This window comes from Tigriopus californicus, chromosome 7 (genome assembly GCF_007210705.1).
Source record: "Tigriopus californicus strain San Diego chromosome 7, Tcal_SD_v2.1, whole genome shotgun sequence".
NCBI classification, from domain to species: Eukaryota; Metazoa; Arthropoda; class Copepoda; order Harpacticoida; family Harpacticidae; genus Tigriopus; species Tigriopus californicus.
The window spans coordinates 8503100-8530623 of record NC_081446.1 but is presented as its reverse complement, the minus strand read 5'-3'; the positions used below and the strand labels follow the sequence as shown (position 1 = coordinate 8530623).

Genomic DNA, 27524 nt, shown 5'->3' with positions numbered 1-27524 from the left:
GTCTGAAAAGATTTTACTCAACGAAGATGACGCTGGCTTACCTTTCGAGGATAATAGTGTTGACGTGGTAACGAGCAGTTTGAGTATGCATTGGGTCAATAACCTTCCCGGTTTGTTTAAGGAAGTGAATCGAATCCTGAAGAAAGATGGCGTTTTTATTGGATCCATGTTTGGGGGTGAAACACTTTTTGAACTCAGGTGAGAATGACATACTCATGTACTAATGGTATTGGCAAATGGTGATTATCAATTGCTTTCGTCTCCAGATGTTCCCTCCAACTCGCGGAATTGGAACGTGATGGTGGCCTTTCTTCGCACATCTCGCCATTCGTCGAGGTACAAGATCTCGGCAATCTCCTAAATCGTTGCCAATTCCGAATGCTCACTATTGATAGTGATGAAATCAAGGTAGCTTTCCCTTCTATTTTTGAACTGATGCGAGATCTTAAAGGGATGGCAGAAAACAATGCCTCATGGACCAGGAAGCTACACCTCAAGAGGGACACGTGAGTGATTCGGAACGGAATGTGATTTCTCGAAACGTGACAAGGCTACATATTGTAGAGCATGATGAATTCTTTTCAGACTGATTTCAACCGCTGCTATATATAAGGAGCTCTACCGAAACCAAGATGACACCATTCCGGCCACGTTTCAAATCTTTTATTGGATAGGATGGAAGCCAGATGCCTCACAGCCCACGCCGCTATCTCCACAAAAGTCCGAGATCTCACTCAAAGATCTGCCCAATTTAGATGAAGCTCTTCAAAAGCGAGATAAAGACGGCGATAAAGAGTCCTAAATTTGAATGAATAAAAGTCGGTCTTGAATCAATTGACTGAATCAACAAACTGTCTCTTCAAATCATCGAGATAGCATATCCTGCTTGGCTTTATTTTGAACCTTCTTATGGCATGACAATATTTTCAGGTTTCACTTGGCATTTGATTTTAGCAATTTTCGATTGGCAATATTGAAAATGATTATTCTATGCTTTGAGAGCATCACAGACAAAAACAGATGGAAGACTCATTGATCGAGAAACTGAAACATAATACGAGGGTTTGAGGGGAATGATCTTGTTCTGGTGCAGCCTTTCATTCATCATTCCATGTCAATTGGACAACTTTCTTCCATGCTTGGACTGGAACTCCGCCTCATCTTCCTCCTCACGCTTGAGGGTTCCTGTTCAGAAAGGTCCCAAGTGGAAATCGACCTCTTGCTAGACTGGACCAATTCACCCAAACCGATGGGTAGCTTGTATTCGATTGTGTCATAGTTCGAAGACGATTGTTGTGCTTGTGCTTGAATGATGGGCTCTAATTCCTTCAGTTGCTGCATAAATGGTTCGTAGGCGACAATGTTACATCGACGACGATAAATGCAAGCAAAAGCAACACTGGAAAAACGGGACAGGTTATTTCAGTTTCTTTGGTAGCAAAGTAATAGTATTTGTGAAATTTGAATTGTCTAGTGTCTATATAAAATTTTGACAAGGACAAAAAAGACAAATAATCTAACTTTGAAAAACTTGGATCCCAAATTCAGTCATGATCGCTAGAAAACGTCAAAAATATGCGCTTTATGTTTTAAAACAAGTTCAGTTGCAAGTAAAGCATACTCATGTATTTATACATAATTTAGAATTCGGCGGCGGCGCAAAAAAGATAAATCACAATTTTGCAGCAAAAAGATAAATTCTAGCTGAGTGCCTAAATGCAACGAAACAAGACAAGACTCTTCGTCAAAGATGGCATGGGTTCAGATCCTGCAGTCGGAAGTTCCTAGTTAAATAGAGGTATTAAGTTGCTTCCTCTGAAAAAAAATAGGTTGGCCGACTTCGCCTGCCGGCAAAGTTCAAAAATGTAAATGTCAATTAAAATCAGTGGACTTCCAACCAGGTCGAGAAACTGGTAAATGTTATTTTGATTGTCCAATGCCTATGCCTCAGATTATGCCACAACTTCCCCTTTTTGTGCAAATTATGCATCTGCAAATTTGCAATTTAATCAGCAACTTCTCTTGGTGTTTGCATTTTATTGAGAACTTTAACCATTTCAGCAGAAAAATATCAAGACTTCTGCAATTTTTGATAACTTCTATGAATTTATCAATTTGAGTCAACTTTGGGGAAAAATCGTGGTATTGAAACTTTCCTAAGTTTTGCATAGATTTTTTGGTTTACAAAGTAGATGAAAATGCAAAAGTGGTTGTAGATATGATAAATATTGCCGACATATAAATTTAATCCATCCATCTTGAACAGCTCAGTGTATCTCAAAAAATGAAAAGGTTGAAGAGAGACAATGTCAAAGATTGGAACAATTTCAGTTGAGTAACTATTTCCTTTCCAAAATTTGGAGTTGGGAATTATGAGGATTAATTTTGGAAGGATTGGCCCATTTTTGCATCAACTTTAAGACAATAGAATTTTATTTCCTTCACATATTGAAACCTTAATCTTAAAAAAGACGTGCAATAATCGCCGTAATCAATATGTTAACGCAGAGCTGACTTTTTTTGGGAGTATGCATAAAAGATGTTTAAGATGCTGGTTTAGCCAACCAATTCAGAAAAAAGCAAATAAAAGGCAAGAATTTTCTCCTTCTCTCCTGGTATTTTAGGTTCAAATCCTGAAGACGGCAGTTTACTTTCAAGGAGCTAATGTAGCTGAGACAACGTGAATCAGACAAAACACTTTTTCCCACATATGGTTGGTTCAATTTCATTGACATATAGGTGGCTATGATGGCAAATTAACCCCTTACTGCCAGGGTTGGTCCCGGGATAATCCCCCCCGGAAATCCCCCCCACCAGGAAATCCCTGAAATCTCGGGACGGGATTTTCAAGGCCAATGTTCGGGCTATCCTGGTTTTTCGAGATTTTTGAGAAATTTCTGATTTAAGCAAAAGCTTTAGTAACAGATATTTTATATAAGATTCATCACAATTGAACATTTTCACTTTTAGGTTCATTTCAGACTTCTTCTGCATGGTCATATTATAGTTAAATAATAAAATATTTTCTAAATTAATCGATGAACTAATAGGATACAAATAAACTTTACTTTATACTTCCCTACCACAACCATCAACCCTGCAATCAAATGAATCGCGTCAAAATCAAGCCAGAAAAATGCTGGTTCATCAACGGTAGAGTCATAGGGCAAAGGAAACATGGCAGCTTCTACATGTGTTTGGATTCGATCACATAAGGTATTTAAAAAGCGGGCCATTCATCCAAAGAGCGACCTACTTTGTAAGAGTGCATCCTCCTTACACAATCCCTAGGGACGAGTTAAATTCATCAACGGATAAAAGACATTACAACACTTAGCCCTTCTCAATTTATTCACCAACGGATTGTATAATAACATACTGTTTGTGTTCCTCAAGGATATATCTTAACCCTCATCCAGTGGAATCTTCTCATCCACAATTTGTTGTGGTACTCTAACTTGAAACGTCTTCCAAACCTTCCAATCCAATATGCATTGTGTGTATGTACCATTGTGCTACATTGAGGAACTCTAAACCATTCCCATCGACTAATAGAAGCAGGGTAGGATTTAAGGATAGAGAACAGTACAATTTTTGAATGTGTGCTCGCGATCATGGACAAGGCACATTAAGGGGGAACCAACAACCCACATGTAACAGGGTAAGGAGCCAGGTCTACGGCCCCCTCATTGAAGGAGGAGGAAGGACTTGGCAAGTTAAACGACCTACGGCGCTGCTGCTGTAAGTAGCGATAGCACACTCAAAGTAATGATAAAGAAGCGGTGGTCGTAGCCCACGGCAAGTCAACTTCAAATCCCTACGACAGCTTGCATAGCTCGACAACATGAGCTAGATGGTTTTGTATTATCCAACGTGTTCGTCCTAAGTGGAAGGAGGGCAATGGGTCGAGCTCAGAACAAGCGCACCCGAGGATAAGACGAATCTAAAACTATGTGTGTGTATGTGTGTACTACAACGGTAGCGCCTGTTGCGCTATACATTGATGGTCGTGGCAAGACTGATCATTTCTTAAAATCAAGCTGAACGTCTCCACAAGGCTGCTGAAGGCCCACAAAGATACTTGCATATTATAGGCTGATTCTTGGAAGAGGCGGAGAAGGAAAACGTGCCAGGTGGTTGGGTAATATTGGGATGCCCAGTTCAGGTCTCGAACAGCACACCATACCTCAATACTCGAGGTACATACGCTCAAACACACACACTCATCCACGCACCTATTACACAGACAGAGTATGTCCCTGTTGAGAAGAGTGGTACTGTTGTCAGTGATAGCGATGAGGGGAACGAAGAAAAAAAACCAAGACATCAGGCCGATCAACAAATTACGACCAGTGAATCTTGTGATGACTTCAGAGCACCCATCGCTCTCAAGAGCTGTCGTCACAGTGCAGTTTTAACAAAAAGGAAAAGGGTTAGAGGTTCAAGATTCATCCCGTTACATATATCCGCTGGAGTCAATAATCAGAGAGTGTAATTGAGCCCACCTGAATAGCAAACAAAAGCATTCTTATACGAAGCAAAAAGTACCCAAAAACCTCATAAGAATAGTGGTGTAACAACAACATCTAATGTACCATCACCTAGTGGGGTAGAAGGAGTAATCATGACGATTGTGTGCGTAAATAACGGCATTTACCCCTATGGTACCTTGGATGGCCAGTGAAATTTTGATACGTGCGCGAGACGGAAAGCCCAAGGGATTTGACCCTTGCAAAAAGTAAACAGAACAAAGAGTGGTTCGGTGCAAACCATCCTCCTCAAACTTGATGCTCATCTTTGATCGTATTTCCTCCCGATTCAAGACTGATGAATGTAAGTAAAATTTTAATACATTTTTGTTCAATTTCATCCAGGTCAGACGCAAAGCAGATTGTAAGACCTTCAGCACAACCATGAAATATCTATATTACAGAGAGAACTCAACACTTTGCCAATTTCTCGAGATGAGAGACAACGAAGTGAAAATAAGAAGCTAGCGATACTCTATCGTTTAACGGCTAAGCAGCAAAACATTGCACCAAAAGTTACGAGCATATCTCGCGATAGGAACATTACAAGTAAAAAGCCCTGCAGTTATGCTAAAGCCACAGGGCTGCTATTTTCATCATGCACAGCAACCCTGGCTATTAAGCTTGTAATAGAGTTTAGAGTATTTCCTGATTTAGGGAAGTCCTTTCTATTAAATAATTCATATTCCTCTTACTCAACCGTGCAACGAAGCTCGTGCATAAGATATCCACATGCTAGGGCGGCAGAGCGGCAAGATCCGCAATTGCCGTGAATGAGAACCCGCCCACCTTGGGCCATGGCTTCGTTGATGAAAGTGTGTAGCTTCGACACCAAGGGCAAAACGGATTCGAATTCGGACTCGGCCAGATCGATGACCAAATATCTAGGATATTGAGCTCATGAAACGAGGTTAGTCACAAGTACTACAACTCATTTGGCTTACTGAAAACGATCGGGCAATCTGGGTTTGATGACGTTCCGTTCCATGGGACCACGGACGCAGACTATGTGAGTGATTTCTTGTGCCACAAGATTGCAGAGCTGAAACAGGATGGGACGCTCAAATTCGGAACCGGCCCCGGGGACCGGTTCACAAACCGTGAGATTTACCTGGTTGGCAGTAGCGGCGGCAAACGGCCCGAGGAACACATCCGGAAAGATTTCTTGCATACGTCGACGTTGGTTATAGTGCCAATTACACGTGTGACCGGTTCTAAAATTAAGAGCATGTGGGTATCGAGATTATGATGGAAATATCCTAATCGAAAATAGTCGAAGTGATGCCTGGCAGACCCTTACTCTTGATGATCTTTCCAATATTGGATCCGGACAGATCGAGGTAGACTGGGGTCAACATTTTTAGGACAACTAATGGTGCATTGAGTGTAAGGTTTCATGGAAGTCGGAGGGCAAAACATGATTCCAGTCTGAATGACGGCGATGAAGGAGAGAGAGAGAGACCCGGCTGGAACTCACTCTAAAATTCACATCAGACCTCGAAGAAGGAAAAAAAAAGATTACTTATTTGACGACAAGCTGGGGTAGATGGACCTATTCACGGACTTCTAGAGATGCGGACTGCGAACGGAAGCAAAATATACTTATCTCCTACGCAATTGACTTTATGCCAAATAACCATTTCATTCGACCACAAGATCTTGTTCAATAGATAAACTTGACCAAGTTTCAGCCCAAAACTATGCTTAGAGAACTCAGGAGATATGTCCAAAGTGATGTGGTAAACACTACATTAAAGTCGAATTTTCGGTTCTGTCTGCTCTTGGTCAGCAACATAAGCTTTTGACGACATAACTTTGAAACAAACACCATTACAAGTAAATGATTAAAAAAATTATTTGCCTGTAATTGAAGAGATTCACAGATCGTGTTTCTAAAAGTTCGATACCCGCTCCTCGTTCCAAAAACTTAAATCACGCCAGGCCGACCCATGGGTGGATTATTTATGCCTGATTTCTGGCTAGTATACTGTATGTTTTCGAAAACATTCATGAGCTTGGTCCCAACCCAGAATTTAGGGTCAAATCTAGTGACCGTAGAGGCTTAATGTGCGTTTTGAGAGCCCCTTCAAGCCCTTGAGAATCCAGGCTAGTTCGAACAATGAAGTCCACTTCGTTTCTTTCTCGGGCTCCTTCATTGTACAATTTACTTTCCTCTAATATTCGTAGGGAATACGTAGGCCTGGTTGATCCGGTTGCATCTTTCAAGCCAGACTAGGACAAATTCGTAGAGGGCATTTCAGATCAACCCTACATTCAAGGACTAGCTCGGTCTGCCAACTCAAATTCGTTGGTAGACCAAATATCATGTAAAGATTGAAAGGTAGTAAATAGACGAATTTTAACCATTCATTTTAATAGTACTGGTGATTACATTCCCTGTAGCGGTTAGAAAAGCCCATGAAAAACCAAACCAAGAAAAGTATACACCGCTAAGGTTTGGCGCAGTCCAACTACGAACATTTTTTAACCTTTAGGTGTGAGCACTTTCAGGATAGGGTTGGAGTGCTAGCCCCGATACCCGTCAACCCCAATCAGGCGGGAGGACTTGGCGGGACTCACGCCCATTCTGGATGGGTCCCATGAGTGGTCAGCTACTGTGGCCTCAGCCTCAAAGTCGGCTTGTCGATGCCTTTTACCTTTGGCAGCGCTTTCAGGGTCAGGGAACGCTTCCATGGACGTCACCAACTCACTCCAGAAGTGTCGTGTCCCTAGGGCTGGCTAAATACAAGGATTGACCATAAGCAGTAGTGTCACCGATCAAAAAGTCAACGAGCCCAACCAAGCCGAATGCAGAGGTGGCTGAGGTTGTTGAGTGAACGCAGTTGCCCAACACGAATGCCAAAGCCCACCAATTAGGATCTCGCCGATTTCCATCCAACTTTGTTTATGCTTGTATGGGGTCCATTTGTGGCTCTTGAGGCTTGACAAAAAGTGCCATGTTTTGGTGACAGTGACCCATACGCAACAAACCAACTAAACTCTCGAAACTTATATTTGCCATCGAACATCAATTCACGCACGGGATCTGCTACTACCTTTATGTTGTTGGATCCAGAGTGAGCATGTCTTGCACCATGCCACGAACTTCTAGAAATATGGACTTCGACTTGCTTTTGAATTAAAGAAAAATAATAAGAAACGAAGACCACTTCAAATAAAAGCAGGTATTTTTTATATTATTTACTTGTACAGTGGTTCGTTTCAATGGAGTCAAAAGCTTACATAGCTGACCCAGAGCAGGCCGAAAATTCAAATTTTATCTAATGTTTACTACATAACTTTGACCACATCACCTCTGAGTTCCAAAAGCATAGGTTTGTGCTCAAATTTGGCCAAGTTCAACTATTCAACCAGATCTTGTGGTTGTACGAAGGGCTTATTTGGAATAAGATGAACGGATTAGGAGATATACAATGTTTGCTACCGCTCGCAGTCCACATCTCTAGAAGTCCGTGATAATGCCTACGTCTCTGCCTCCAGTAATGATGGGTTTCGAACCGGAAAAACAGCTAGTTAGCTTGAAGAACATCTGACAGGGCTCCCAGTTCAAATGAAAAAGGAGACAGAAATGAGGATCTATGATCAAAAACGGCTTTTAAAGCAGCCCTGGTTCCAAGACCTAGAAAGGCAGGGTTACGTTTTAGGTTTTTTTTTCATGTCTTTTGACTCCTTTAAGTAGCAACTGTCTGACGATGTCAGCACAAATTTTGGGAGGTCAATTGGGTACTTTTCAATTCGGTAGAGCTACTAAAAACGCAAGATACCACGCGCAATACTAAACAAAAACCTTTCTTAGGTTTCAAAACGTTATTTTTGTAATACTAAAAATTCTAGAGTGAGAAAATTAAACCCTCAAATTGCTTTTTTCGGCTAAAAAGTATTTTGTAAGCATATTGATGAATACAACTGTGACAATTTATCAAATTGCAATAGTTCATGAACCAATGCTTTTATGAATAAGTGAATTGGAACTCTGATCGAACCCCTTACAGCTAGCCAGGCGGACTAGTTTTTAGAGCGAATGAATGTCAGCTGACCGGCTGCTAGGGTATAGTTTCTGCATTATTTCACAATCTTTAAAATAAACCCACCAAAAGCCATCAAAATTGTCTCATAACTGGAACCACCAAATTAATGCCCTTACCATGCAGGTATTGAGATGAAATTTGATTACTTTGGGTGCTTTTCCTATTTAAAGTTATGTTTCAGGGTAAAGAGACCTGGGCTAAAAAAGAAAGCATTTTCATGATTGCTCCCTTTAGGTGTAAAGCATTGGAATTCTTATTGAATTTACAGGAAATTCTTAAGTTTTTACCAAATAACGCAAGCAGGAACATGAGAGAGCTAGTGTATTGGAACAAAATGATAAGGTTGAGACTAAGCAGTATTGAAAGGAGGTACAGAAGGTATCTTTTACTATAAATATCAAATAGTATCCATCATTTTTGCCCTGAACCAGGTTTTAGGGTCATTGGAGTGATTGTAAAGGATTGTAAAAAAACACTTTTGAGCCCTCCACAATCCAGGCTTCTCAAAAAAATAATGAAGTACCTTCTTTTCTCATGGGTTTTTTCAATGTACCATTTGCCCCCCTCCGTTTGCCCCATAAAAGCTAGTGCTGGATAAACTCCCACTTATTTTCCACAAATATTAGAGGGTTAGGGGAGGCTAAATTTACAAAGAGCCCAAGAAAGAAAAGACCAGGATTTCATCAAACAAATTAGCTGAGATTTTTGATAAGAGGAAGATGCCCTCACAACGTGGCTTTGACCTCTACATTTATTAGAGGTGGCTTTGGAATCTGGGTTTAAATTAATATTCTATATCCCTCAGTATCTAAACAAATTATTCATCCATCGCATGAGGGGGATAGCGAAGAGTAGCTAAAATATAAAATTGCAGGCAGTCCATCTTCCGCGTGGCCAAATAGTGACTTTCTAGGAGCTACACCAAGTTGTATTTTACCACCAAGACCCCTCGCTCTTTGTTTTCAAAGACGATAGATTTGGTCTCATTTCGAAGCTAGTTTGGTCTCAAATAATGCTAGTTGATAAAAGCGTAAAAAAATACATAAAAAAACAGACTTTTCTTGGGCTTTTTCTCTTGCAAGCCCCACTGTTTAATCTTTCGCCCATCCTCCTTGCAGAAACTTTCAATAAGCCCATAGACCATATGTGAAAAATGATGACCAGACAACTCAACCCAGCAGACAACTCGACCCAGGACAACTCAACACAACGGACAACTCGACCGAACGGACAACTCAACCCAGCAGACAACTTGACCCAGTACAGTTCATAACTAAGCCTAACATATTGGCTAAAAAATGTAACAAAACTTAAGCTTGATGAGTTAACGTTAAATTTGCTTGTAAAGATTTTAGCATCAGTATGGCAAAACATAAAAAATCTTATTTGATCAAAACATTAACAAAAATATTTCTTGAAACCTGATTGTTGTAAAGATAAGATTGTTGTAAAAATAACTTGCCTTGAAAGAATCAAATAATGAATTGTGCAATGCTTTTCAAATTTTGACATGTTTTGTTTCACAGTTTAATTTTGCTCTTAAGTATGAACTATTTGTAAGCCAACATATTGAGCTTAATTTCTGTACTGGGTCAAGTTGTCCGCTGGGTTTAGTTGTCCAATGGGTCGAGTTGTTTAATGGGTCAAGTTGTCCTGGAACCGTAAAAAATCACTTTCTTGCTATCTTCTATAGAAAATGGTTCATGAATGATCTAAAATGTTTTACGTTTTAGATAATCATTTTAGTGATGCCTTGACCATTCTGAAACAACTTTTATTACCTGACCTTTTTCTATCAGTATAACAACTTCAAAAACCCTTCATTTTATTTTTTTGACATCCATGAGGTTCAATTACGGGGAAATTGAAGTCTTTAGTCAAATTATCCAGCTTGGTTTTGCATGGATGTTTTTTGTTATGGACTTGAATTTGATAAAACGTTCCAGTCATTGGGAGCATACATCATACATAGTAAACATGGGTTTCGAGCGCATTTTAGCACGGCTACTCACTGATTGAGCATTTGGAGCAAGTTATTGAGGGGCTCGAGAGTCGTAAGTCAGTTGATGTAGTTTATCTTAAGGCCCTTGACAAGGTACATTGTGGCCTTCCAGTTACCAGGCTCCATGAGATAGGGATCGAAGGCATGGTTCTCGATTGGTTGATTATTCCTTAGTGCATTTATGATGTCAAATCAGGTACTCCACAAGGCTCCCTATTAGGTCCTCTCCTTTCCATCATCCTTCACTTAAAAAGCTTAGTGTTAATATTGATATCGCTTCTTATGCTGAGGATATGAAATTTCTTTGTGGCATGGACGGTTAAGATTTCAGTAGTATACGGTAGTAGAGGACTTAAATCGATATCCTTAATGTTCCTAGTAAAACATTTTTGGACCTGCTCGAGATTTTGCAAACATGTTGATTAATTAGAGTCCAAATGGGCGACGCATATCCAAAATGCAGCTGGACAATCGACTTGTTCAGAGTTAGCGTCGTGATACTATCTCTGGACATGAACGTGCGATATATCCAACCACATGTTTGAAAAGCTTTACCAACTTTGAACTGGATATGCTGATCGACCTTTCCATTATCTTGGAGGACTACACCCAAATCCTTCATGGATGAGACCTGCCGAATGCCCCAACCTTCATCATGTAATAGTGGAGTGTTTAATGTCGTCGACCTTAAGGTCATGCCATTCAGTGCTATGTTTCTCGCAGCAACCCAAGAGTGGATTTGGTCTAGGAACTCTACCAGACAACCGGAATTCTGACCATTCCTACCAATTACCAATGTTTTTGTATCATCAGCATAGGAAGAGATACTGACATTACTAGTACTAAGCTTCTGAAGCGGAGCAAAGAAGATGATAAAAAGGAGAGGACCCAAAATGGAGCCCTGAGGGACGCCCGACTTGACATCATGTATGTCACTAAGGGATCCCTCAACCTTAACTAATTGTTTCCTACCATAAATGAAACTTCTTAGCCAATTGAGAACCTTGCCTTGGATCCCAATCTCATGCAGCCTGTTAACTAAAAGGCCATGATCTACCTTGTCAAAGTCGAGATAAACTACATCGACTGATTCATGGCTCTCCAGTCCCGCAATAACCTGCTCTATATGTTCAATCAGTTGGGTAACCGTGCTAAAATGTGCTCGGAACCCATTCTGGCTAGAAGGAAGGACTAAAGGGTTACCTTCCGGCACCGGGGTTTGAACCCAGGTCACCTGAGCTGAGTAATCTTGCTTTGGTCACGATGCCCCATAGACCGCTCGGCTTCACAAGCTTCATGTAATGTGAAACTGAATAAGGAATATTTACTTTTCATCTCACCTACTGGGAATTCTATTTCCAGAAACGGTAAGGAAGTCAGCAACAAATTCAAGGCATCGAAACAATTGAAATATTGTTTTTAAAAGCCTAACAGTTTCCTGGATAGTATGACGTCAACATTCTGAATGACCTTTCCATAATCAAGACGCTTAAGGCAATTTGAGTTTTGGGCGGTTTCAGAGTATGGGTTGTTTTAACATTGTTTTGGGGCATTTTAAAAGTTTTCAGGCAAAATTATTTTCAAAAATAACTTCAGCTTTGTTGAGAAAATAGTCAGTGTGGAGCGAGCCATAAAGGCTATGCCAGCCGTTTTAACGCGCCCTTCCAGTAATTGTTAACACAATGCAATCAAAATCGAACTATTTCAATTTAGTGCACGCTTGATAATGATTTAAATTGCATTTGAGCTTTTAGTGAATGTTTTTGCATGAAAGTATGCGATGCCGCAGTGTGAATACTATGTTGTACACTCAGCTTTTGCAAAAAGTGTTTGTTTAAAACAGTTTACATTGTTGTTAGTAAGCTATTGTATCATTGAATCTAAATGAAATATTACGAAAGTCAATCTTTTCTTTTTTTTTGCCCTCCAATTTGCTTGCCTAACTTTTGAGCAATTGAGCATGGAACCATTTTCATTCACGCCCACATCTGACCAACTTCAGATGCGAGAGGTTAGGTGTTCGAAAACCATGAAAATCAAGCCTAAGTCGCAAACAATCTCTTGGGCCGATCAGCCAGACCTACCCGGGCAACATTCTGACACATTCAGTCTCCACAAATCACTTTGTGCCCAAGCTCCCCTCCCCTTCTCTCCGTAGTAAATCTTGTTTCATTTCCATTGGCCGTGGAGAATACTAAAGTTGATATCAGGACGCAAACGCAAGTAAGAAACTGATGTACTACAAGGAACAATAAAATTTAGCTCGAGTTACGGCTGACAGGGTCTGCTTTTCCCTCGATCATTTCTACTGTCCTCCACAAGAGAGTGGAGTGCGTAAGCCACAGTACCAAGGTATAGTGTCGTTGTTGCACTGTAGTACTCCTATGCTGTGGCTTAAGTTGAGAACGATGGCTGCGCATCAAATCGAAGACAGATTCACTCTGCGATGCCAGAGTTACTGACTGGTGTCTTGCACGTTCAAGCATTGGCTTCAAACCTCGAGTCTCCGATATCGCATTATGTAGACTTTAGAGGGCAATGGCTCAAGTAATAAGCAGTAAAAGATGTGGGTCGTAAGGACGTATGGAACGACAAATGAACGAACGAACGAACGAACAACGAACGAGCGTGCCTGGGCCTATGTGTGTATGTGTATGTGTGTAAGAGAGAGAGACTGAGGGCATGGCTCTCTACCGCGTTGTCCACGGTCGGCCCGTGCCTACATTCGATCAAGTGGCGGAGCTGTCCTGGAGAGTGGAACTCCAACAGCGAAGAAGGGGAACACTCTATTTTCCTCTATGAACCAGTGTGGGAAATCATCCTCGGCAACTCAACCCTGTCGCACGCCAGGCAAAGGCCATCCTTCAAGTTTGAAGCCCATGAAGGAAGACCAAAAGAGGACGATGCCTTGGAGAACCTTAAATGATTCAAGGAGGAAAAAATACTCTGAACATTGCTCTCTCCCTTAGGCCAAGAATGGATGTAAAAGCTGTAGATTTTCTTCAAGACCAGTCTTCAGTTTGCTTAGCACAAATTTCCTTGGACGTGTTCCATCAAATTTACGTTTGTCATTTCTGTTTATTGACAAACGCTCCAAGATCCAGGTGTTCTTTTACCAGGCCTTCTGAGCTCAAGTTCACTGGGGCTTGGATTGGCCTGCTATGGGAACACTCAAGTCGGCCAAGGGCTAAAGATATAACGACTGCTTCGAGATAGTGGCGAGCTTACGGGCTGCCTATCTCGTATGTAGAATCCAGTGAGATCCACCGGCCAGATCTTCCCCAGACTTTCTCATCGTCTCGGTGGAACAACCTGAGCCCCTCTATTGAGTTTTCTACGGTCGTGCTGAATCGAGGCGGGTGCGTCCTTCTTCGGTTCGGAACGACTGGTGGGCCCAGGCAGGCGAGCGGGCTCATTCCGCTTGAGTAGTTAAGCCGTCGAAGGCCTTGTGCTCAACTTGTGCATGCCGGAAACAGCCCTGGTTGTGATCCATGGGGGAACAAGGAGGCGGGTGCAACTCATTCCTAACTCGGTACAAAAGCGAAAGGGAAGGAAGGAGGAGGAGAAGAAGACGAAAGAGAAGAAGAAAAATTGTGGATAGGAGACTTTGCTAGTGGTGGCAGTATACGTTCGTACTCGTATTTGCTGATGAAAATGCTGCTTGCCATTTGATGCTAGTCTGTCCAGTCCGGGCTGTTCGTGGACGCGAGAAATAGAGTAAGAGAGTTTGCCTCTGTGTGAATGGTGCATGTGTAGTTCGTGTGCCCTTCAAGGCGGTCTTGATCCTTCAGTTTAGAAACAGGGCTCCAACTGGGAGAAGGAGAGTCAAAGAGTGTAAGCAGAGTGAGAGACTCAGTGAGTGAGTAAAAGACAGAGAGACCGAGAGAGAGAGAGAGATACAGACGGATTCGGGCACACATTCGTTCACTCACTCACTCACTCACTCACCCACTCACAAGGAGAGGGACGGGAGAAAATTCGGCCAACATACCCGAAAACACTTCTGACTTGGAAGTCAGATGAACAAATCATCTACTTACAACCCAGTTCGGTTTATTCCTTCAAAACGGACATTGGTCTTCAAAGACCGAGTACGACCACCTGGTGGCACACAACTGAACGAACAGGAAGGAGCCACCGTATCCTGAGTGTGAAAAGTGTTGTGACAAAACGAGAAAGCCTTAGATTTTGACTGATTGAAAGCAAGAGCAACAGTGATGCTTGTGTGGTACACGATGTACACCATCTATTGAGGAAACGCTTGTCCTTGATTACTGGGTAGGTCTGGATTCAACAAAGTCGAAACTTGAAACCACTCTTTCAAATCAGATCGGCTATGCTGGCCAGATCTCTGGGCTCTGCGCTAGGCTCAGATCGTTGAACCACTTTACGTTTATTTCAATCCTAGGACACTCATCCAATCTTTCCAATCTTTCGTCCTACTGGGAATCGCACCAACCACGTGGTAAATTCTGGTTTTTTTCCAGAGTGCCACTAATGAGACGTCAATCAAAGAGCGCTTTACATATTGCGGCTTTTCAAACGTGTAAAAGAGACTCTCAGTTTTGCTCTCATTACCGCTCCCCTCTTTGGCATAAGTAGTATGAACTGAAGTGCTAGTACTCGTAGAAGTAGTTGTATTAGCAAGCTTAGGCATCAGATGCTCTCTTTCTCTTTCTGGCTCACTACTTGAACTTACGTACGTCAGGTCACATCATTAGGCAAGGCCCCATTGCAGCCTACAATTGTTATTTACTACTGCTCGTACTTTTAGCTCTAACTCATTTGCAGCCTTAGGGTGCTAATTGTGCTAATGGCGTCCGATGCCGCATCCGTCGGTATGACAAACTTAAAATGAACAAACGATATCAAATCCTCGGACGGATTCAATTATTTATGGGCATCTTCTCCTCACGCCGGGATCAAATCAGAGATATGTCAAATTGCCCGTGCTCATTACTAAACCAATGCCCGCATTGGTCCCAAAGCTTTCTTTTCATCTTGATTAGATCAGGAGAGTGTGTTTGGAGGCAGGGGGACTTGTGATTGATTTCTTCGCCCTCATATCAATGACAGGACCTCGTGCATGGCGCCCAGCCTTCTGTATTTTCAAGCCTCTTTTCGCTTCATTGGCATGGTATTCATACGAGCAACGAACGACCTTTTCAATTTGAACCACTGCCAGGTTTGAACCATGCCACCTCGCGTTTTGAGCAAGTTATTCCGGATAAAGAATCTGCACGGCTGGCTGTCGATCAGGCACTCGATGGCTACAGAGTGGCATTCAGTCATTTTCCACTTATCTGCCTACGTACTCGCTACACCGTCGACACACAGTGGCTCACTCACGTTCATTTCATGCAATCATGATTGAGACACTTTTTTGGTGGTCGCGAATGCTTGAGGATAAGCCAACAGAGCGGTGGATGGGTCTTGTCTCAAGCAATGCCTCATCTTGTCAGGCAATGACACGAAAACTCCATCAGAAGAGCTGCCTCAGAATGCTTTATTTACTCTGCGAATGCTAATGTACGCGTGCTGCGTCTATAGTGGTGGTAGTCGTCCCAGTAGTTGTCGTCGTCGTCGTCGTCGTCGTCGTCGTAGTAGTAGTAGTAGAAGTAGTAACACAACTAGTATAACTAGTATAACTAGTACTTGTACTCCTTCGATTGGCACTGCTGCCGTGCGTAGATTGTCGGGCAAGGATATCTTTTCCCTCTTGTTGTTCCAATGACGATGAATGTTGTGTCGTTGGGAAGAGGAAGCACATATTTTTGGAACTACCCTCGTGATTTCGATCGCACTCACTGATGCCCAGAAACGAATGAGGCTATTCGTTTTTGGGATCAAGTTTCCGGCACAATGATTGTCCTTATTCTGCACAAATTGTGCTCTGTAATTGTCGAAACTTATTCGTGAACACCCGACTATACATACAAATGACCAGAGTCAATTTCATTACCATGTAATAAGACAGGAGAAATGTGACATTTGAATACTCATCATTGGATAAGTGTTTGGGCTCGAAGTACTCTCCGTCCTTGACTGGTTCATGATTCAAATATATGAGAGCTTGGAAAACAAGTTAGTTAACTCCTTAATTAATTCTTGTTCATGAGGATGACTATGCCAAGTTGTTGGCCTCGGGGTTCATTTTTCCCGTGTTTCCCCATTCACTGGGGATATTCCCTCCAAACATTCAGACGAGAGCATCTTCTGTTAAGTTTAGTTCAACTCTATTATTTCCTATAATAGTTATTACGTCCTACAGAGTTGATGTCATCGATGCGGCACATTTCGATCCCAGGAAAGCCCGATCGAGTTTTGAAAGAACTCGAATTTGACTCAATTTGGTAACATAATTGCAGTGAAAGAACTTTGCCAAAATAACAAATCGCTCCACTTGGCATTGATCGAAAGTCAAAGCATTCCAAATTTCCTATTTTGAAAGATCGCTATGAATCCATTTCAAGCAGACTCCACATGAAACATGTTGTTATCCAGTTAATTTTTTTGCAAGAGGATGCCAGTCATTTGGACTCATTTCTGGATGTTTCAAATGTATTTTCTCGCAGCTTGAGAAGACTTGGAGCGAATAAATTCCTGAATTTGACGATTCTGGCAAAATGTAGAAACTTTGACCTTCTTTACAATCGCTTCACGTAATATTTTTAATTCGTAGGAAACTCACAAACATCACTCATTCTATGCTGTATAAGATCAGCTAAAACGAGTAAAACTCTACGTTACAGGATTCCGTATTTTATCCCACTAAAAAGTTTGGATATTGCTGTATTTTCAATGCCATATAGGCAGCTGACTATGATTTGTCCCTTTTCATGATATTAAATGTAATACAAATCTACTTCAAGTAACACTGATCTATTGTATTGTGTAATATTTTTGAAACGAGAGATGGTTGCCACAATGCGACGGGCAAACAAGAGCGTAAAGGTCGTCTACACAATCTTAAACAAGGTCGCCATGACGGCCATTTACATAGACAAGGACCTTCTAAAGGTCTCTCGAGGCTCTCTGGAAAACTTCCAACCGTAGCCAACCATGCTCAAGTCAACATCTGTGAGCTGGAGGTTGATGAAGATCGACTCAGCAGCCAGTATGGCCAATGCCACTCAAGCACTAACACGACCCGATTTGAATTGAGTAGTTGAATTGTGTATAATATACCTTCTTCATCTTCCTGGTACACCCACAGTGCACGCCTCGCGCAACATTCCTGACAGTACATTTAGTACTTACAGACTTACTCGACGTTAGCCATGGTTGTGTCGATGTCTTTGGCGCTTTTACTCTTTGGTTGTTTTTTTGACTAAAAATATCGCTAAGATGCTGTTTGTCAAGATGGTGCACAAAAAAGCGTAATATCCGAACTACTAAAGCATGAAATTACGCAGTCCTTTGACTTCTATTCTTGTCATTTGTCTTTTTCCACCCTTTTCAAATACGTTTAAAGTACATTACAATCACTTGCTATTGTTCGTTGTTTGTTGTTTTGACTCAATCTATAGCTAAGACGATGTTTGTTACAATGGGGACACAAATGAGCCGACCAAACGAACTTTTAAGGAACGAAATTACGGAGCCCTGAGGGCCTGATTCGTTTTAGCCGACCCTCTACTACATGCCAGGACGAAATAAATGAAATCAATCTGAGGTTTCTCGCACTAATTTATCCCAGAATTACCCAAGGTAGTACAGTAATTTCTCCAACGTGAAGAAAGCATCTTTTGTGTTATGTGTCCATGTGTCCAAGGCATCTGTCGCGCGCGCATGTCACTAACAAGAAATTGTCTTTCGGTTCCACACACATGCGCACACATGGAAGGTGCTCTCAGTGTCTGGATAACTGCCACATATTTTTAGGAAGAAGCCTAACTTTGTGGATATTATTCCAAACTTTCGCTTTCATACTATTATGTCTGTATTTTTGAGAGGGTTAGGGAAGAATTGTGTGTGAATCTCAATCTACTGCTATTTATAAGTATAAGCTGTTGCCCACTTTACTCAAGCCACAAAGCCAAGGGGACCTCGGTCAGACCCTTTCCCAAGAGACCAATCGTGAACAACGCTAACGGTCCCTCATGTGTCAGTAAATGAGTAATGCAAGAATGGACTCACCTACTTTACAAAATCATGTGAAAGACAATCTGAAAAGACACAACATCCGTCTCTCTATCCGTCAATCTATCTCCCGAGTTAAAACAACTCGGAATTCTATCGAACTCATCTAGAGCTTTTTCTGGCTCTTTTTCTACTCAAACAAGCAGATGTTCGCCTTACTCAGTGTGACGATCACACAAATAGTATCATCGTTAGCTCATTCAAAGGTTTTCCTCCTTCGCTTTGAGGAAGTCGCAGAGGATTTTAAGACTAATAATGATCATCCATGGTTCGATCCTTGGCCGGTAGCTCATAGTGGAAACAGGAGAGAAGAAGGAGCCTGCTACCAGCCAGTCACATAAGATATGGCCAACATGAACTGTCATTTGGGCTGGTTTCTAGCTCTGATTGAGTGACGGGCTCTAACCCATACTCTTTGCCTGCCTGTCAGCCAGACTAGCTGGCTATGCTCTCTCTCTCTCTCTCTCTTTCTCTCTTTTTCTTTCATTGTTGGCGTTTGATCACATGCAATAATATGAGCCTATATGTTTCAGGTATCATGACAATTCAACCATCTTAGTCCAGAGCCATGAAACCTCTTGCCAAACCCTCCTCAGTCACACATTCCTTTCCGTGATTGTCAACCCATTTCAAGGCGTGTGATTTTCGTGGATTTCTCAAGATGACGAAAGCCTTCAAACTGAACTGGAGGATTCCAGTGCCAAAAGAGCTCCAAGATGGCGAGATGGTTGACCGATGGACGGAGGTAATATTTGGTCAAAGCCAACACCTTGTTGTTTTCAACCCATTAGTGGCCGCAATATCTCCCTTTGTGTACCACAAATGAACTAGCTGGTCGTTTCTAATGAACCTCTCTCTTGTTTCCAGGACGGAGATGTCGAGACTTGCTTGGTCCAGGTTGACGAATGTGGGTTTTTTATTCACTGGAAATCTGAGAACAGAGTAAGCCAGTGTTTAGATCATTAACATTGAAGCAAAGACATTTCAACCTGAATTTTTTTCGGTTGTCTCGAGCATTGGTCGGACTCCGAGTTTAGAAAGGTGCTGATTCAGAACTCTACCCTCGTTGTGCCGACACACAAGGCTGATAAATTCCTGGTAATTTAATGCTCGCGACAGTCGAATGCTTTCCTGAAACGCCTGAAGTTGAAGTGCTTACTTTTATCCTACAATAAAAGTTCGTTTGGAATTCACCCTGTACCATTCTCTTTTAGGAGGGTGACGTCTTGGAATTATCGCAAGTCAATGACATTCGTCAAGGAAAGCAACCAACGGTGAGTGAATAGAAGCAAGGAAGAAGTGGAGACTTGCTGATCATCTCTTGATTCTCATTGATCAGTCGACACACTGCCAGAAAACGAGCCATTTCCCCATATGCAGTACTGCAAGAGCTCTCAGCTCGTTGAAAAGATGAGAAGACATTCCTCATACGCTAAGACGTCAAATTAGATTGTCTTCATATGAGTTATTGTCGAACTCCAATCTTTTTTCTCATGGACGTGAAATCACATTTTCTGAAGGCGTTCCCAAGTTCTTGTTCCTTTTTCTTTAGGATCCTCGAGTTATGGCTGGGCTTCGCTCCAAATCCGAGGTTCTTGAGCGCTCGGTTACCGTGTGCAGTGGCCTAGACATGGTCAACATCACCCTTTGTCATTTTGTCTTTCAATCCAAAGATCACGCGCGGGTAAGGAGTCACTGGCTTGTTTTCCCGGAGTCTCCAATCGCCATCGATGATGGATGACACCTACATACGTACACTCTTTGTCCAATGCTTGTGCATTCTGAAACAAATTTAGTATGTACGCGTATGTCTCTCTCCCTTCATTGCTCCCTCCCTCCCTTGTCGTTCTTTATCGACCTCTCCAGATGCTTCTTTCTGCCACTGATACAATATTCTTGTCTCTCTTTTCCCTCCGTACGTGGATCTCCAGATTTGGCGCTCGAACCTCCGAAGGCTGACTAACAATGTGAAAATGAACAACGTCTGTCCCAAAACAAATCTGGAAAAGCAGTAAGTGTTGTTGCCATTGGCCATTGGCAGGGAGTGATATTACCAAGACATTTCCTTCCTCTTTGTGTGTCATACTAACTTTTGTTGGGATGTTGTAAGTGGAAGTTCTTTTCTATCAGGATGCAAGCAACCATGAAAAAGGCTCACAGATGTTTCAGAGGGACATAAAGATGACTCAAGTTGCAAAACGAGAGCCAGCCATTTTTGACACTTTGATGACGAGAATTAGAGCAAATGAACACTTGGTACAACACACTGCTAAGGTTTTGACCCAATTTGACACTCTGGTCTGATGTTATGGTATTTGACCTCACGAAATGCGGAGTGTGAGGCGAATTCGCAAAATCCCACAAAAGACCAGATTTTTCTCAATGCTAACCGTTCACTGGTTCACCCCTTCAGCTTTGTCTCAAGGCCTGAGACATTTTGATGGCAACCTTGAGACGGTCCAATAAATTAACTCAATTAATAGAATTCTCTGGGTTACCTAAAAGGCACGAACCTAAACCGGCACTGTTAATGATTGTGCCTTCTTTTGTTGGCGTTTTGGCAGCATCTTTTCTGTCCCTCGAGTGATGGCTCCACGAGGACGTTAAGACGAAATACAATAGTGGATCCAATATTGGATCCTCTCCCACTCCACGAGGTTCAAAGAAGATCATTTTTTAGAAGTCAATCATGCGACAGCTAGCTTTAACGACTTAGGTGCTATCGGTGCTGTCCTGAAAATGGCATTTCCTCTGACTTTGGATCATGTCCGAGCCAATTCGTTAAGTTTCCTTTGATCAATTGCCGAACATGAGCGAATACCTTTCTTGTCCATTATTTTGTGCGCTATAATAATGGGAATTATTTCTTTCCTTTCAGTTGGAAGCGCCTTCGGATGACAACGACAGTGGATGGGAACGTGTCTGTACGAGCAGTGGCTAAAACTTTCGCATCTGGAAAAACCGAAAGATTGGTGTACCAAGTTCTTCAGGAGTGCCAGCTTCCATGCGGGAAGGTAAGAAACATCCCTTTGTAGGTTGTAACACAACAAAAACTACAAACGAAAACAAGTCAAACACAGCCGCCATAAATATTGCATAGACGAAATCTCAAAATCCGCTTTGGGGAAAAGTGTAGAGTATAGGACTTGTGTACAATAAGAAAACGTAAACTGGGATTTCCCCCCATTTGTTTTGACCACCTTTGCGGCCTCTCAACTGGTCAGCAGCTATACGCTCTTTTGATCTGGAAATAGTTAAAAAAGGAATTAATCTAGCCATAGTGCCATGGCGATTCTAGCCTAAAAGATCAAGCCAAAGCAATGATTCGTCAAAGAACCAATAGAAATTGAAAATATTTCTTTCACGATGTTGTTGATTAAGCAATTGAATTTTGAGTACCATGTGTCATGTAGACTAGCAAAATCTGCGGGATCGCCAGCTTTCAAGCCCTTTCTTTATGATGCTTCTTTGCTCTTGTATTTCTCCGGCATATCTGGGAACATGCTCGGTATTTTCCAATCAAAAAGAAAGACGAGATTACATTCACTGTAGCTCATATTGCCTCACTTCAGATCAATTCACGTTTCATTGTTCGTGGAAATATGGAGGGCCGGCCGAAAATGAACGGAACAAACTAAAATTATGGAACGTACTAAAAGACAACGTGGAACAATGTAGTAACTATGGCTCTTCTTCCGTTTTTCCTGGAACTCGGTCATCTCGTTCTCCTTCTTCCACTTGCACATATCGAGTTGTAGTGAGGAGCGTGGAGCTTCCACTGGCAACTGGTAACTCTACTTGGTCGTGGTGGCTTTTAAGTAGTAGCAAGCATCTCTGGGAGAAAAGCAGCACCGCCCAAAACCATGTTAGCTTGGGCCTAAAAATAGAATGCGAAATAGACCACGGCCTACAACTAAGGACATCCTACCCAGCCGGGCAAGGTTGTTGGATCTTTCCACGGCTTGGAGCTCTGGCTTCTGGATTGGTTTGTTAATTGGTGTATTTGATCTGACAATGGCTCCATAAGTCGGGCCTCGGTTTGATACAAAAAGAGCATCGGTCTATAACCAGTTTATTAATCTGACTATTCCGAGAGATCCTTCCTTCCAAGTCCTTTAACGAATATTTTTTGTCTAGTCAGTTTAAATGCTTCATTGCATTTTTTGGATTTGTTTTGCTTTGATTCCAAATCTTAATTTCGCTGAAAATGGCCTCGGACCACCTTTGCTGCTTGCCTATTATAGCAATATATATCATGTTTGGAAATACCAATATTGATTTCATATTTGGTGCCAGTAGGACTATGTGCGAGAAAGAAAAATAAGGTGCTCCTTTGACGGGATTAAGACTCTACAGTCACAAAGCATTATAGGTCCATAGATTGTTCAGAATCATCCTTGACAACATTTTGGAGTTTACAGAAGTAAAACAATTCCACGATTAGGTTGGACATTCCATGATCCATAATAGCCCCCTTGCGCTGCACGAAATATGTTTTACGTTCTGCACTCCAGAGGGCGCTTTGTCATTCAGCCTCCACCAAATAAAGGGCCGATAGGGCCAATTCCTTGTTATTGAATTATAATGCGTTTGTGTTGTTTTTGACTAATTCTATCAAAATATTATTTATGACAAATGCCCCGGGTCACATAATGTCCGGAAAAGAAATTGTGTTGAAGGCAAGGCAAGAGCAGTATATGTAGCAATCTACCGTGCCTCTTCCCATTTTCTTTGGGCCGTGTGACGTTGCAAATAAGGGCCTTTATAAAGGACTCATTGATTGCTACTCTAACCACGCCCGTCTACTTAGTTTCTACGTGCTTGGAAGTTACATTTCTTACTCATGAGGATTAATACAGACTAAAGCTCTAAAACAAACCATTTGATATTTCCCTACTCTCCAGTAGGGGCACTTTTTGAAATCAAGAGCCAAAAAGAAACAAGTTTACTTTTGGTGACATTTTTACGTCTAGTTCAAAAGCCTACAGATCATGCTTTGAAACGCACTTAAGTATTTTATCATTATTATCATTTTCTGAAAAAATAATTGTCAAATAGTTACCCCTCAAAATCCGTTTTAAGAGGTCCAAATAGTTCGTTGAATTTGATGACTTGAAAATGGTATAACTAAGAAATTGGGAAATCAATTTTATTTCAATTTTACGGCAATTTGCCAAAAGGCATAAAATAGAGTATGGCTGGAAAAATCTTAAGCAAGTTATCTACTATCTTTTATGCACACATAAAAATGTCGGCAGAAACAAACTTGCTCCTTTTAGTTCAAGACGTGCCCCTGTTTACGATTTTGACTTTGTTTCGGCAACTTTTGTCTCTCCCAACGATGTAAAAGTATTTTCAAGGTATGTCCACACTGATTTAACCTCAGTTTACGTACAAGAGAAGATCCTGTTGATCTCAAAAGCTCGCCAATAAATTTGGGCGCAACTGTAAACCGATTTACGGCACCAGAATCGCGCGTCAAGAATGCGCCAGAATACAAAAGTGTATTATGTAACGTACACTAGTCGGAGAGTTTTCAATGGATCCGTTAATTTCGTCATGTTGGATTAGTGCATTTACGGCACTCACCAACCCAAAATGTGCCCCCTAAACCCACGAGTTTGGAGGCATTTGTTGCATTTTCACCAACTTCTGCTTTTTGGAATTGCACAGACAGCCTTGATTAATGAGCGTCAAAACTAATGGGATGTGAAATAAGGGGATTCCATCCCGACAAAATGGACCCTCTGCTGTGAGGAGTATCAAGAAGCAGCCACTGCTCATGGATTGGAAGAAATATTTCGCGCTTTGATGATGATCTCGCGTGAAAACCTCAGACCATGAAAACTGAAACATGGAAAATATTGAATGAAAAGTGGGATCAGCCATCATGATGAATGAGCGTTAGTTGACAAAGGACTGAATTAAGCGTCTTAGGAGCACATCTTCTCATACCAGAGACCGTTTGTGTTCAAGCCAGGGCCATTTTATTCGTAATATCTGAAAGTTCTTAAAGTTGTTGCGAGTGTAGGGCAATCAAGCATATAATTATGTATATACTATTTCGTAGCACACTTTTCCTATGGCATGAATAGTCGTTTCATAAAGTGTCAAAGGGTCGAATTCGAAATAGGGTAGCCTCGATTTCGATGCCAAGTTCATACCGAATGTGCTGAAGAACCATTTCCATGTTACAACTGAGCGCGGCGGCCAAGTCAGCGAGTTAGTGCACATCAGACAGAATTTTTGATTGGCAGAGATTGATTGTCGACGAGCTTTGTACTGCGGCTACTTTCCAAATGAGTTGGGGAAAAAGCAAAGAGAAGAGAAGAAATATGCATGAATTATAATCGACCAATCAACCTGCTCGCTTCTTTTTCAGAACGATTCCATTCCCATGAAAGACTTCACCTTTGAGAAATTCTACCAAATTTACAAGATTCTTTGCCCACGCACAGATATCGACAACCTCTTCGAGGAGCTCGTGTAAGTTTGCAATTATTGGAGATCCCCAAGAATTGAAGAGGCTCTTCACTTGATAACTTGGCTCGTACTTTTTTTCTAGGGGTGACAAAGAAAAGGAAGAGCTCTCCGTAGAGAAACTAATGGAGTTTCTCAACGAACGTCAACGAGATCCCAGGCTCAACGAGATCCTTTACCCTCACTATAATGCCCAAAGAGCCAAAGAAATCATTATCACCCACGAGCCCGAGAAGGAACTGGTACAACGAGGTAAGAGGGCTTGGCTCACCCATTTATTGACTTGATCAGGGAGCCATTGAGGCAGATGATCAATGTTCAGTGGGAAGATTTCCACACCCATATCACGAAGCTTGAAATGTAAGAACAAGATTACCTTCATTGCAGATGTCATAAGCAAAGAGGGCCTTACCAATTATTTAATGTCTGACGAAAACGCACCGGTCTTTCTGGACAGGCTAGACATATACCAAGATATGGATCAACCTCTCCCTCACTATTACATCAATTCTAGTCATAATACTTATTTAACCAGTCGGCAATTTGGCGGGAAATCCAGTGTGGAAATGTACAGACAGGTAAGAATTCATCCACCTAAATCATTTTTTAAAACACTGGGGGCCCCCAACCACATGGCAATCGTGGAGAATAGTACCTAGTAGAAACACAGACGCTCTTGCGTGCATGTAAAGGAGATAACTATTTGTGCTGACAGAAAGATAACGACTCAACCCGAGGTTATTCGCAGTAATGAATGTTGTTCAGATGTTTACACATAGTCTTAGATCATATCGTCCTGTCAGACAATTTGGTTCAATCCACAAGTTCATTGCAAAATGAAAGGCTGCCAATTTGGTCGTCTTTTTATCGAATAACTTTCTTTTAAGACTAAATCATCTATCTTGATTGGTGTACACGAAGCAATTTTTGATGTAGGCGGAGTTTTGAGGACGGCAAAATAGCGAACGAAATTATGATCCATTCTCATTCCCTGAATAAATGCAGCTTGTTGGCACCAAATAGGTATTGGTAATTGTCAGTGGTGAATTTCCCCGGGGCTGATTGACTTGAAAGAAACAAAAACCGCTTGCCACCATTGAAAAAGAAGCTCATGTAAGGTTACATTGATTTGTCTTGACGATGGTTCAAAAATGAGCCAGAAAAAGCGTCTTTTGAGAAATCGAAAAGTTCCTTCACCTCGTTGATGACCTTCTTTCGGAACAAAAAACTCTCAATCTGTTTGTTTGGCCATGTCTAGGTTCTTTTGGCTGGATGTCGGTGCGTGGAACTCGATTGTTGGGATGGAAATAACCCCGATAACGAACCAATTATCACTCACGGGCGGGCAATGTGCACAGAAATTCCATTCAAGGTTTGTCCTGATTCATTAATTCATTGTACACCTAGTATATCCACGGCTACAGGCTACCTGTTCCACCCGTTCAAAGAGGTCAGGTCCAATTGTGTGTGTCTGGTTCCATTGTGGTTCTTGATCTCTCATTCCAGGACGTGATACTCGCAATTCGTGATTGTGCATTTGTCACGATTCATTAATTCATTGTACACCTAGTATATCCACGGCTACAGGCTACCTGTTCCACCCGTTCAAAGAGGTCAGGTCCAATTTTGTGTGTCTGGTTCTATTGTGGTTCTTGATCTCTCATTCCAGGACGTGATACTCGCAATTCGTGATTGTGCATTTGTCACGTCAGACTATCCCTTGATTCTCTCCTTCGAGAACCACTGTTGTCGTCAACAACAATATAAAATGGCCAAATACTGTGATGAAATCTTCGGAGACCTCCTTCTGAAAGAGCCCTTGCCAGATTTTCCCGCTGAGCCTGGAATGCCATTGCCCTCCCCCAATCATCTGAAACGCAAGATCCTCATCAAAAACAAGCGACTTCGGCCTGAGGTGGAAAAGATGGAGCTGGACCAATTCCTTCGCGGCGAACTTAAGGTTGAAGAGTCCAACGAGGAGAAAGAAGATGCCCATGCGACATCAGCTGTGACGTGTCGACCTCTGGAGGCGGGTAATTCTGTGGCGGGCTCCACCTCGACGACTGGCTCGGGACAGCCCACTCCAGGGGGCAAGGGTATGGTGCTAGCCACAACATCCGCCGGGGGCTCTGCGTCCGTCACCAAAGCTGTGTCAGAGATTTTGCCCACCGTGACGGCCACCACGTACCAAGGATCGACTCTCAACGTTCATCCTTTGCTATCGTCTATGGTGGTGTACACGCAACCCATGAAATTTCAAGGGTTCGAATACAGCGACAGGGAAAACATGGCAGCTAAAATGTCGTCATTTCCGGTTGTCAC

General features: G+C 42.0%; 3 protein-coding genes across 3 annotated transcripts in view; 2 read left to right on the top strand and 1 right to left on the bottom strand.

Annotated features, from left to right (window-relative positions):
- Positions 1-34: 34 nt before the first annotated feature.
- On the top strand, positions 35-834 carry LOC131884109 (arginine-hydroxylase NDUFAF5, mitochondrial-like; the record flags this gene model as incomplete). The annotated part of the gene is given in 3 exon segments (XM_059231771.1): positions 35-198; positions 267-506; positions 586-834. Coding segments are annotated over 3 exon segments (621 nt in total), but the record flags the coding sequence as incomplete, so codon positions are not given.
- A 30-nt stretch (positions 835-864) lies between these two features.
- On the bottom strand, positions 865-7590 carry LOC131884111 (serine/threonine/tyrosine-interacting protein B-like). Its single transcript, XM_059231773.1, has 6 exons — positions 7187-7590; positions 5830-6025; positions 5641-5743; positions 5474-5571; positions 5225-5413; positions 865-1399 (listed from the first exon to the last, which is right to left on the bottom strand). Exons 2-6 carry the CDS (start codon positions 5946-5948, stop codon positions 1105-1107), a joined length of 804 nt encoding a protein of 267 aa, XP_059087756.1. The 5' UTR covers positions 5949-6025; positions 7187-7590; the 3' UTR covers positions 865-1104.
- The window catches only part of LOC131884107 (1-phosphatidylinositol 4,5-bisphosphate phosphodiesterase-like), a gene marked incomplete in the record, with an annotated part of 30045 nt that continues 6492 nt past the window's right edge, over positions 3972-27524 (top strand). The window contains 12 exon segments of the mRNA XM_059231764.1: positions 3972-4833; positions 19256-19467; positions 19590-19664; positions 19937-19996; positions 20275-20406; positions 20654-20733; positions 21601-21736; positions 25105-25208; positions 25288-25454; positions 25590-25780; positions 26461-26574; positions 26872-27516. Coding sequence (XP_059087747.1) covers positions 19384-19467; positions 19590-19664; positions 19937-19996; positions 20275-20406; positions 20654-20733; positions 21601-21736; positions 25105-25208; positions 25288-25454; positions 25590-25780; positions 26461-26574; positions 26872-27516 — 1788 coding nt within the window.